The sequence below is a fragment of the Ilyonectria robusta genome (genome assembly GCF_021365365.1).
Source record: "Ilyonectria robusta strain PMI_751 chromosome Unknown BGZ61scaffold_9, whole genome shotgun sequence".
Taxonomy (NCBI): Eukaryota; Fungi; Ascomycota; class Sordariomycetes; order Hypocreales; family Nectriaceae; genus Ilyonectria; species Ilyonectria robusta.
This window is the reverse complement of record NW_025764443.1, coordinates 1,482,476-1,494,719: the sequence shown is the minus strand read 5'-3', so window position 1 is coordinate 1,494,719 and position 12,244 is coordinate 1,482,476. Positions and strand designations below refer to the sequence as shown.

Sequence of the window (12,244 nt, the reverse complement as noted above, 5' to 3'; positions counted from 1 at the left end):
AGTAGAAAGACAAGGAAATGCCATGCGAGAGAAATTTGCGTCTGAATGAGAGGGTTGTCGCACTTGACACCGGTGCGTTGGGTGGAAACGCCTAGTCACCACATTCGGCGACAACAGATGCGCTGCGTGAGCATCCTCAGCCGTCATATACCCATGACTTCACGCCCGTGGATTGCGTCGTAATGTTGTCGTGAAGTTGTTCGGTTGTAATCTCGTCTCACGCTAGAGGCGTAACGGACGCAAACTTGGTGTCAGTCGGTGAGTCTCAACCCCGCGCGGGGCGTCCTCTCACGATCCCTAATCGCAGCCACGGCGCGAATTGGCGCGTCGTATGCGTCGCATCCCAGCCGTATTGAGCGCGACTCAGACACGAAGTCATGTGCCCCCTGCCGACCCCTCTCCTCGTTGCTTTTGCGTGCATCATTATTGGCCTGACGGCAAGCCATGGTCAGGCAGCAACGCCTCTGACGGAGTTTTCGAGTAGCGGGCTTGCTAGACAAAGGAATGAGGATGGGATAACTGAACGGTGGTTGAACCTTGCTGTTGAGTTAGTGTGAGCATCGAGCGTCAAGCTCTGGGTATAAAGTGGCGAGGACGAGACACCACCTCGATAGAATTTTGTAGCCATTCGACAACTCAAGATCAAAAGAGTCTCTTCGGGCCTGATAACCACACCGACACTCGTACAATACCAATTTGATCAATTCCCTCTCCAACATTGACAACATGGACGAGTCCCTTGTTCAAGTATTGCGTCGTCCCTCTTCCAAGACTGAAGCAGCGTTGCTAACAACCACCACAGGAAGCCCTTGGCCAGATGTGCTGGTTGGAAGTGCCTGTCCTTGATGTCTCTCGCGCCAAGAAGTTCTACACGGAGCTCTTCGGATGGGAATTTTCCGACGAGCCCCGCCAAGCCGTTGGCGACTGTGTCAAGGGCATGCACTTCTTCTCCAAGGGCAAGACCCTCCACGGAGCTCTCTTGCATGTGGACGGGAAGAACCAGGTCATCAACCACATCCCCGGCAACCCGGGGCCGTGTCCAGTTTTGCCGACCCTGTGCGTCGTCGACTGCGCCGAGACGCTTGAGAAGGCCGTCGAGCTTGGCGGGAAGACTGCCATGTGAGTGAAACCGGATCCTGCCGGTGCCCGGGCATGTTGACGGAAAGGCTAACTTGTCCACAGCCCCAAGACGGAGATCGGAGGCGGGATGGGCTTCTTTTCCAGGCTCATCGACTCGGAGGGTAACATGATCGGGACGTGGTCTCAGAAATAAGCGCGAATCTAAGCTTTCCGTGCAGAGTAGCATCCGGGCAAGTTGTGTTTGGGCTCGAGAGTGCGCGTGTGGATGTATGTGTGTGTGATAGATGCAATGCAGTCCAGTCCTTCCTTACCTAGTGGGCGTCTTTCAATGTCAATCACGTCTTCCTTGGCCATCGCAACCTGATGCCGGGTCGTGTCCATCCTTGTCTCGTATTTGTCTCATTGCATCATCTTCTGGTCGACGTCGAGATAGGTGCAGAATTCCAGGGGCCTGCAGCCCGTCGTGTTCTCTCACCTACCTGCAGTGCATCAGGCGGACATGATTGTCGACTCACCAGAAACCGATACCAGACTGTCGATGATACGCCGAGGATCATCAGCCTCTCATTGTTCCGTCCCAAGAGAATTTGGTCCCAGATCCCCAGGGACCCAGACGGAGCACGTTTCATTCGTGGGAAATAGTTGGTCGTGGATCTTGTGGGCCAGCTCCGGAGAGATTCGTGGCCGGTGGTCTTGCGGTTGGCGGGGCATGGGCCCGAGACGCCGGAGACACGACCGGGCCTCAACGGACGACGGGCATAGGAATAGCCTCCAGCTATTCCACAGCCGGCTTTGACCAAGGCGCCAGAGGATGGAGATTAATCAAACCTCGACCCAGCCGAATGGCTATACGCGAGGTGCGACATGCGACATGCGACCTGCGGCCGGTGCTTCCAAGCGAGCAGGGATTGGAGCTACGCTATACAACGTAGGATGGAGATGGGCTTTCAGCTACGGAGGTACGCACGAAGTACATTGCATTGGCAATGGACAATAATTACCTCTACGGAGTATAGTTGTTATATCGATGCACTGGCCAACTGACAGGCCCGGCCCCGCATTCACCATTCTGAGAATCGGGCCATGGGCGAGCCGGCTTGCCGAGACAGGAAGCACCGTGGAATTGCATTATGACACAAGTCGGGAGCCAGACGAGGATGCTAGTCTCGCAGGCGATTGCTGAGGGACTCGGAGTTCGGAAAGGCCGTGATTATGCGACGCCGCAACGTGCATGCGCGTGGATGGATGTGCACATCCTTCCCCCCCGCGTGCCTGGTTATCGGGGGAATGACTAATTACACGAGGCTTGGGTGACTGGACCAACAGCCGTCGTGCATTTCAGGTGTATATCATGATGTATGTTAATTATTGGGATTGGCGATTGCTACGTAGTATCCACATGGGATGACGCCGCCGGGGAAGGGCGGCTGGACAGGCAAGCCGCAAGCGACCGTTCTATTGACGCAGCTGAAGAGGAGCTTGAGAGCTTGGGGCTTAGGAGCTTTGAACCTTGGAATATTGAAACCGAGGAGGGATTAGGTAGGTCCGGAGGCCTGCAACTCTGGTATACTGCGTCCTCCGTACTACGTATGATGGGGATGATAGGATGGATTTACCCAGAGATTGATTGATCCTGGGATGAACCCTTGGGGAAGAGGAAACTTGTCAACGGACCAATATCCAAAAAAGGACCAAGAAAAACAACGGGAAAACAACACCACATACTATGTAGACATTTGGTCCGCCAGAAGGTTTGTTAGCATTGTGTGCTGGAGCCGTTTAGGTGAATGAAGCCGCTGTTCCTTGGGCACATCCCGTCTCAGTTAGACAAGCCGAAACAAGATGGACGAACGAGAGGAGGCTTAGACCGGGGAGCTTGGAGGGAACGGGGTCCGGGCAGACGCAACAATCGCGCCATGTTGCCCTTGACAGACTTTTTCCCCTACGGCGTCCTTTTCCTGCCCTGGACGAGGCCGAGGCCAACGTCGACATCACCATCGCCATCGCAACTACGGAATTTTCTTTTACTCTCGCGGGTCGCATGGCCATGAAACAAAGACCGGGGGAAAGGCAGGAGCCCCGTCGAAACAGACCCCCAAGCAACCCGAGCAACCCAAGGGTTCGCAGTGAAGCATTAACAGCATTTGCGGGGACGCGCGCCACGGATTGGTGGAGAATCGACGACCCCCAAAGTCCAGCTATCACAGCGCCTGGAGAATTGGCCTTCCAGCGCCATCTTGGTGCCCCCCTCCGCCCCTCTTCCCCCCGGTCCCCTTTCGTCCCCACCCCCAAGTGGCGCCCCTCTCCACTGTTGTTCCCACTGTTGGCGCTGCCATCTTGTATCATTGTGGCATCCCGCGTGCCCGTTTCGAGGCATCCAAAGGCCGTGTCACTTGCGGAACGGACACATTGGCTGCCTGAGCGGCGGCATTGAGGCCTCTCGGGGCGGTTCCCCTGCCTATACTTCGTACTTGTTCGTTCAACGGCCGACAGCAGCGAGGCTTCGGTTCTTACTCGATCGGTGCGAGGATCGGCCGCTGGTTGTTCCAGCTTGCGAGCTAGATAACTTACACGGCCCGGCATCTGCACAATGCAACCGGAGGTGGGTGCATGTCATCTGCTCTTCCAATGCTTCCAATGCCGCCTTGACCATGACAGAGCGCTCTGGACGAGACTCGGGGTAAGATAGAACGAACGAGTAAATTGGGGGTAATTATGGAGGAGCGGGTTTCTCTGCGAGCCTTCAGCCGTCGTCCGTTTATTAGGCGATTAGGCGACTAGGCGGCTCGCTCACAGCCTATCCGGGGACCTTCAGGGAAGCATCGAAGGCGCCTCGTCGTCCCTTCCCCATACCCGTCCCATCCTTCCCATCCTTCCCATCCATCCCCGTCTTCTCCGTCCCATGTCCCATTCTCTTTTCACTCGCTCCGTCCCGTTTGCCAATTGCTCCCGCTATTGCCCCCACGGCCCCTGTACATTATCGAGCAAGTACTACTAAGGTAGGTACCGTAGTACTCCGTAGTACTCCGTAGTCGTGGGCTAGTTGGTACAACCTTCTTGTCTCAGCAAAGTACCAGTCAACCTCGGGGAACCGTGGAGTTGGACTTTGGAAGGTACTTGGGATCGGGTAGTTGCTTGCCGTACACCCAGCCATTTCCAATCCTCATCCTTCTACGTAGTAAGGTATCTAACCCGTGCAAGGCCTCCAATGCCTTCAACCCTTCCTCACTTACCATCGTCCTCCCTACATCCTTACCTCGTCCGAGGCAAAAGTGCGTAGGTAGGTATGCAAGCAAGCCCGCCACTGCTAGTCCAAACTCCGTTTAAATTTGCATGACGATCGACATCCATCTCATCTGATTCCTTCGTGGCAGAAACGCACCTCTTCTCTCTCTCTTGCATTATTTACACGCACCTCACCCGGGAACTTCGCGTATCCCACATCCCACTATATCCCACCACGTCCCACATCAACAGAGAGCAGCACCCCCCACTGCAAGACAGAACGAAAAGGCCCTGGCGACCACCCAAAGCCGTCCTTCAAGTTGCTGCCTCCAGATCGGGTCTCTGTTACTCGTCTTTCCTGCTTGTCTCGTCTGCATCGCTCACGTCAATGACGAGCGCCTGTGGTGGAACAATTCGACACCCTCGCCGCTCGCTTGCCCGACTCCCTTCCACCAACGACAGCCCTCGAGTTTTGCCTGGCCATGGTCCTGCCCCCCGGTCGCTTGCTCTGATCCTCTCGAGTCCACCCCCGGGTCAGGGATACTCTCCCTTGTTTCGCCCCGACCACGCCCTATCTGGCCGGCTCAAACGCCCCATCGGCCAAATATTCCTCGCTTGGCGCCTTAGCGACTTCATCCCTCGCCGCATACGATATCTTCGTCCTCTCCACGTTGCGCGCTGTTAACCCTCAACTCTCCTACTGGCTCTTCCCACTTTTCCCTCTCATAAGTACTCCCAAGGTACGGATCCCCTTCGGGGCCTATTGGCTGCGTGCCTCATGTTCTGCCATTTCTCGACCGCTTCGCCGCTTCATTTCTCTCTCACCATCCCACACACGCTCACGAGCTCCAGTCGCTCTCACCACCACCACTGACGTACCCCATAGTCTGCCAGCCCCCACAGGGGTCCGCATTCAAACCCGCACCCACACATAGCCGCGTCCGACACCTCACTTGCGACAAACCCTTTGCGCTCAACATCTCCCAACAATATTCCGAAGCCCGTTCTTCCGTCGCTGCCATCGTCGCCATCTCGCCTTTCCACCTTGTCCGCTGCCTCGTTGAGAACCACCCGAACCCGAACCCGAGCCCGAATCCACGATCCAATCTCGAACCTCAACCTGATCGCAACGTCGCCACGCCGTTGCAACGGGCCGCATTCGACTGACCCGATATCTATCCGCCGAGCCCTCCCTCACCTCAATCGCTGGTGCATGGGGAAATACCGGCCCCGATTGGAATGCGACTTGCCCTGTTTCGTGGATTTGGGATACCGAGAACTTGCAACGTTAGGACTGTCGTGACAGGAAGCTGAAGAGGTGGGCCTGGCTCGCCAGTTCAGTCAAAACGAAATGGCTGCTGTTGAGCAAATGATGGCCGACCGGCCTCATGGTCCGGCTCTTGATGCCGCCTTGAACGGGTCTTCGTCAAGTCCCATGAGCGCCGACGTGAATCGACATAGCCAAAGCCCTGTTCTCGACGAAAGTTCTTTTGGCGGCACACCAGCGACTGGAGATACCAGGATCGTCGTCATTATCTTTGGACACGCACAGGATCGGATTGTGTCCGTGTTCGCCGAGGTGCTGGGCGCTCCCTTCAGGATAAGAGGTGGTTTTAGCCAAGTAACAGCCGATGACCGTGGCTTCGTCGTCGGAATTGCCGCCTCCCAAGCAAAGGACGACGTTGCTGCGCGCAATCAGGAGCTTATGGTCGCCATCAATGCTCACTGTGTCAACCTAGGAATGCCTCCGGACCTCCACCTGTCAGCCCAATGCGATTACGAATTCCTTTATACCGAATCTCATTTCATCCGCCGCGATTTGGCAAGGTTCACGTCTTTTACTCTCGGCCAGATCAGTCACCATGCAGCTCTGATGGCAAAACCGAGGACTTACTTCATCTCCACCACCTTTCCCGACGTCCACGCCGCCTTGCCCAACATTGATATTCTGACTGTGGGCGCCGATGCTGTCGAAATCCGCGTCGACCTGTTACAGGAGCCGCTTGGGGACGGATCCTTTTCAGAGATTCCTAGTTTGAGTTATGTGGGTGAGCAAGTCATGCTTCTCCGCCAGCGCACAGAACTCCCCATCATCTTTACTACTCGATGTACCCGCGAAAATGGAAGGTTCCCCATGGACAACCCGGACATATACTATGAATACCTGTACCGTGCAATCCAATGGGGAGTAGAGTATATTGACGTGGAGCTCTGGTTACCAGAAACCATTAGGCGGAAATTGTACGAGAAGCGGGGAAACTCCCGTATCATGTCGGCCTTCCATGACTTTTCTGGGACCTTTCGGTGGCCGTCCAAGTACGCTCAGGAGGTGTTCCAACAATCCCAACGGTACGCGGACATTATAAAGATGATTGCCATTATCAACGAACACAACGAGAACTTTGAGTTGGAATACTTCCGCTCCAAAATGCGATCCGAATACCCCGATGCCCCTCCATTCTCTGCCGTTAACATGGGCGAAACTGGTCAATTCTCGAGGACACTGAATCCCGTCTTCACTCCTATCACTCACCCGCTTCTCCCCATAATCGCTGCTCCCGGCCAGATGAGCGCCGCAGAAATCAATGCGGCTTTGTCATTGTTGGGCCAGCTCCCTAGGAAGTCCATATATGGTATCAGCAGCACGGCATCACGGAGCGCCACACCACAAGCACCATTCTATGAGAAGTGTTTCAATGAACTTGGACTACCTCACCACTTCGCAGTTGTTGACAGACATCCCAGCAATCCAGGAAGCATGGAGGCATGGTGTAACCAAAAGCACTTTGGAGGCGCATACCTCAATCCAGGATTACCGCATCAAACCATAACCAAGAACAGTTCATTCTTCACGAGTCTCAATGCGGGCACCGGGCCCATATTGACGGAGGCCGCTCGTGTTATCGGAATAGTGGACACAATCGTTGTTAGGTCTGGATCTTCGTCAACATCATCGTCGCCCCATTCGATCCCGTCAAGCCCTCGTCATCGTCAGAGCGACTCTCTCGAACCCATTATCTTGTCGGGCTTACCACTTAACTCCACCCTTGTTTTTGATAACGCGGGCTGGAAAGGCATACTGAGCACGCTCACCCGGGACCTCGCCCCTTCCGCATACTTTGGACGTTCGGCTGTGTTGATGGCATCTTCTTCCGATGATGCTGCACCTGTTATATTTGCCATGAGAGCCCTCAAGATTGCTAAAATATATACCGTGGGATTTCGGACGCCGTCTGCCCTCGCCCGAAACGCACCCCCGATCGAACCTTTCATCAGCCTCGAGAGCCTGCAACGCGCCCGGTCTGTGGACGATGAAAGCTCCCCGTTCGTCATCGTCTCGGCGCTGCGCCCAGAGAAGAGTAACCTAGTCGGAATGTTGCTTCGGGCATTCGGAGGCGCTGGTTCGAGAGGCTCGTCGATGTCGAAGAAGGTCTTCCTTGACCTGGCGGAAGGATCCTCCCGAAGGAGTTCCGATCCAAGTCTGATCGCAGAAAAGAGTGGTTTTGCCGCGTACGGAGCGGTTGATGTGGCGGCCTTCACCGCTGTGGAGAGTCTGCGGCTGCTAGTCGGGCAGAACGTTCCGTATAGCTTCGTCCGACTAGCCAGCGGCAGCAACCTTTACTGAGCAGAACTGGAGTAGACTCGACACTCACTTATTTCGTGGATCGGACAAAGCGATCAATGGTCTGGATAGACTGCCCGGGAGCCGAGATTGACGTCGGCGCTTTGTGCGGATGACCCGATCGAGGAATGATCCGGGATGGAGATTCGGGCAACTCATCCGGCCTCAGGGGCAAATGACATCGATTCAAAGACGAAGCGCTGACGAGATGGATGGGAGCAAGGGAATATGCTTGCCTTCGCAAGCGCACCAACGGCAGCCCCATGCCAAGCGCTGTCTCTCACCGTCAGCGCCGGTCTTGACGTCAAAGAGACCCCTGGACATCGAAGCCGAGCTCTCCAATATTTCAGGCCCGAGGCGGGGCTTCCCCCCGGTCTAGCATAGGAAAAGCGAGGAATTCACAAACCAGGCCGGAAGCGAGTGGCTCTCGTCCATGGGGCCCAGACTTTGATCCATAGAGTTGGGGCTCAGAGGGTGTGGTTGCAACCTTGCCGTATGTGGCATTTGGATGGCCTAGAACGGCCTCGGCCCCAACGACGAGAGGTTGGATTTTTAAAGAGCAGGACGTATCTTCTATAAACCGTACTACGTATACACTGGTATATTGAGCATATTGCAATGTGGTTTTATTGGACACGATGAGCTTTGAAACCTGGGCAAGAGACAGTTGATATCATAGGAAGAACTAGCGGAGGTAAATGCATACAGACGTCAAAGAATACTCCCTGTTTCCTCAACCACGCCACTTGAGATGCTCAACTTTGATCCTCTCATATGTCAGGTATCCTCCACGTCCAGCACAGCAGCACAATGGGGGTGAGCGGATGCACTCAGCAGGCTCCGACACGCAACACGTCATGGCCGACCCTTGCTAATTCCCACTCGCTCGATTTCACCAACTCTCTGAAGAGGGGTTAATAGCCTGTGTGAGTTTCAGGGCGCTTGCTGGGAGCCACCCCCCTGGAGTGAGGTCTGGCAACCCACCTTTGGACATGAACTGCGAAACAATGAAGCAGCAGGTGGAGGGCAGTTGCAGGAGATAGTCTCAAACAAGACGCCGCAAACCTCGCCTGACATCGAATGGGGACGAAACAATGATGGGATGATGGATAAAGAGCAAGTTTAATGCATCCAAGCGGGCCAAGTGAACGAGCGCGCCACGCCGTCCAAGGGTTCGTAGGCGTCACCGAGCGAGGGCCCGCAGGTTTTAGAGGGAATTCATCTGAAGAGGGAAGGAAAACCCGGTCCAGAGGAACAAGATGGCGCCGGCAGAGCCCAAACGAGCCGGCAAAAGGGTGCAGGATGTGGTGCTTCCTCGAGGGCAAGACGGAAAGCCAAGCTATCGGTCGAATGAGTACCGAAGGCGAATGGGGAAGGTCTGAGAAGGTCTGTCACGGAGACCTCATGATGGGATCGCCGGAGAGCTTGATCTGCCTCTGGCCACGTCTGGATCGGCTGGTACGATGCGACCCAGGGCGTGGAGATAGAGGAGGGATGTGTGGCGGCAACAGGCAAGGTCAAGAGTGGCGGTATGCGGAGGAGATGAAAAGGGCGGATACCACAGACAAGACCATGCACCTCTCGGAGCTAGCCAAAGAGTTCGGATGAAGAGGATCCTCGATCGCCGGGACAGGGGCACCGGCCAACCCGTTGCTCTCTCTTGATGGGATGGATACCCGCCGTCAAGACGCCATCGCCACTGCCGGAATAGACGCTGGGATGGACAGTTCGCCGTTAAACGAGACGGGGGAGGACTCGGCGTCCCCTTGAAGCCTTGCAAAGTTATGCTTATGCCGCGATGTGGGACATGCAGGACCTGTGCGAAGGCGTTAACGCAGTCTCCCTCTCACATCTCGACCCACCACCAGCCCACACACGAAGTAAATAACGAAGGGGATGGGGAACATCCACCACGAGACTGGGCGAAACGCGCAAGAAGAAACGTGACCGCCTTGACATTGAGTAGTGACGTGTTTAATGGCATCGGAGATGACCAAAATGCCGTTCTTGGAAGAACCGAGACTGTAAATGTATCAGGTTTCAAGTAGAGACCTGCACATCGTCGGCATCCAGGGATCTACTCTCACTGGGAGAAAATGAGTGGCTGCATCGGGTGCTGACAACCCACTGAGAGCTTGAAGAAGAATGCACTAGGGGGCCTGTGGGGATGTGATAGGGAATATGCCGTTCAAGGGGACGAGGAGGAGATGTGGAAAAGCGGAAAAGCGAAGTGACAAGGTAAAGTAGGTACCTAACCGCCGGGTATGACAGGAACATTGGACAGGGAGGACTGTCCGGGGTTCCGGAGGATCTTGGTCGTGCCACTATCAACTTCAAGAGGTTCTTTCGAGAGCTGCCGCCAAGTGCCGTGAAAGCCGAGAGATGGCGATTTTAGATGAATTGAACCAGCAGAGACTTTATCCAAGCTGCACAGCCCCATTGGCGCTCGAGAGTTGACGCCGAGGGCCTTGTCTAGAGGAGGCATCGCGAGTAGTTGAGGCGGTGTCTACCAAACCGACTCCAACACATTCGCTCCTGCTGTATAGCTGAGCAATGAGTTAGGTAGATCTAGCGCTTGCAGATTTGACCTGGTATGCAACCAGGGGAGCCATGCTGATGGACATGTTGGCTCCTGTCCTAGATCTGAATATGCAACTTCTGCTAGCTTGTGTTCGCGTCCCATGAACGACGAGCAGAGCAACACAACGGGTGGCGAATGGGGTGTATACCTAGGCAATCCGACTACATCGACCGCGCCCCAAGACAAGACAGGCGAGACGAAGCTAATCTTCTTGATACGATAAAATGGGGCAGTTCTTTTGGGTGGTGGTTCCTTTCTCGTTTGGTCCCGGAAAAGTTCGACTGTGCAGGAAGCGACTTGGCCACACTTACAGCGCTCTATTTGGCCCACGTGTATCAATGAGCCAGACGGGAAGCTGTGAGCGCCAGAAGAGGGTTGCGAATATGTCTTCACCGTGGCTGTGGGGCCCGAGACTACCGAAGATGGTGCGACTGGACAACGGCTCGGCTGGTGTTTATCGGAAAAGCTGGGTACGGTACCTGAAGCTTTTTGCCGACGAGGATTGAGTCTTGGTGGCGTTCGGTGACGCAGACTAGCTGTTCAGGACACCAGGGGAAACCAATATGCGAAGGGCTGAAGCTGAGGCGAGCAACGGGAGAACGGAGAACGGAGAACGGAGAACGGAAAATGGAGAACGGTCGACGGTGAACAACGCCTGACCGCCTTCCAAGAACTCCGCCTCCCGGAAACTCTGATAGAATGGCTCGGTAGGCCCGAATACTAGGACTTTTGGCCAAGTTCCCAAAGAAGGCATATAAAGTGCTTCGTAAATTAAAATAGGGGACCTCAGAATTAGCATTAGAATTAACTCTCGGACTGGCGTGATCCTCCGAGAGTTGAGTTTGACAACCATCAAGACGATTATCCGTAGGGTCATTTAGGCTTTGGTAATGGGATTCAAACGCATCCGCGAGTGCTAAGGATGATAAATCCCCCACACTGAGGTGCACGCCGCTTTGTTGATTCTCCCACGTAAAGAGTACGTGCTGCCAACGGCCACGCCCCCATGGGTTTGTGCCAGAATCCCTAAAAAGGGGGTTTTCAGAGCCTGAATGGTGAATGGTGATGACGAAGCTGTCTCATGAGCCTGGCAGCGCAGAGTTGAGGGCGCAGGGCATCTTGGCCGTCATCGTAGACCATCACGCGGCTCAAGGTGCCTGGCATGGGGGCCATGCGTCTTGCCTCGAATTGAGGGACTTTGAGTACGTAGTAGAGGAAGAATCTGATCAAGACCTAGGCAGGGTCGTTGGCGTGTCTAGAGGCTTCCTCGATTTCGGGTCGAATCCCATCGACGCGGCGAGTTTCAGTTTTAGGCAAGAGGCTGACAAGTGGCGGCTCAGCAAAGAAAGGTCCTGGATGCTTGGGGGCGGCGTGACAATGGTTCGACGGGCCAAGTGTCTAAGCCTATCCGAGATGGGCACGGATTAGGCACCTGGGGTAAGGCGGAGGCGGCGCGGTGTACCTGCTGAGCTGGGAGTCCAAATGGGCAGGGAGGCCGGTATTGCAGGGCATGCAATGATCTGCTTCCAGAAGGCCCGTGTTTGATACACCACACCAGCTCTCTGGACGAATGATTACCCCTCGGCGTTCTGCCGATGAACGCATCGACTCCATGTTAATCCAAGCTCGAACGAGCATTGCACAGCTCTTGCATCTCCTGCATTATCCAAGGGTTTCGGTGTGTCAGTGACGACACCGGCCTTCATGCAACGGCGCAGCCGCTATTCTTGCACTGA

At 55.1% G+C, this 12,244-nt stretch overlaps 3 protein-coding genes across 3 annotated transcripts; 2 read left to right on the top strand and 1 right to left on the bottom strand.

Annotated features, from left to right (window-relative positions):
• The first annotated feature begins 544 nt into the window (after nt 1-544).
• On the top strand, nt 545-1,443 carry BGZ61DRAFT_240945 (uncharacterized protein). The gene is made up of 3 exons (XM_046238344.1): nt 545-747; nt 803-1,119; nt 1,183-1,443. The coding sequence occupies exons 1-3, from the start codon at nt 727-729 to the stop codon at nt 1,271-1,273; spliced, it is 429 nt and encodes a 142-aa protein (XP_046105006.1). The 5' UTR covers nt 545-726; the 3' UTR covers nt 1,274-1,443.
• A 1,416-nt stretch (nt 1,444-2,859) lies between these two features.
• BGZ61DRAFT_477926 (uncharacterized protein) lies at nt 2,860-3,733 on the bottom strand (the record flags this gene model as incomplete). The annotated part of the gene is made up of 2 exons (XM_046248957.1): nt 2,860-3,617; nt 3,652-3,733. 2 exons carry the CDS (start codon nt 3,731-3,733, stop codon nt 2,860-2,862), a joined length of 840 nt encoding a protein of 279 aa, XP_046105005.1.
• A 1,827-nt stretch (nt 3,734-5,560) lies between these two features.
• BGZ61DRAFT_240886 (type I 3-dehydroquinase-domain-containing protein) lies at nt 5,561-7,944 on the top strand. Its single transcript, XM_046238343.1, has one exon. It carries the CDS (start codon nt 5,657-5,659, stop codon nt 7,928-7,930), a length of 2,274 nt encoding a protein of 757 aa, XP_046105004.1. The 5' UTR covers nt 5,561-5,656; the 3' UTR covers nt 7,931-7,944.
• The last annotated feature ends 4,300 nt before the right edge of the window (nt 7,945-12,244 follow it).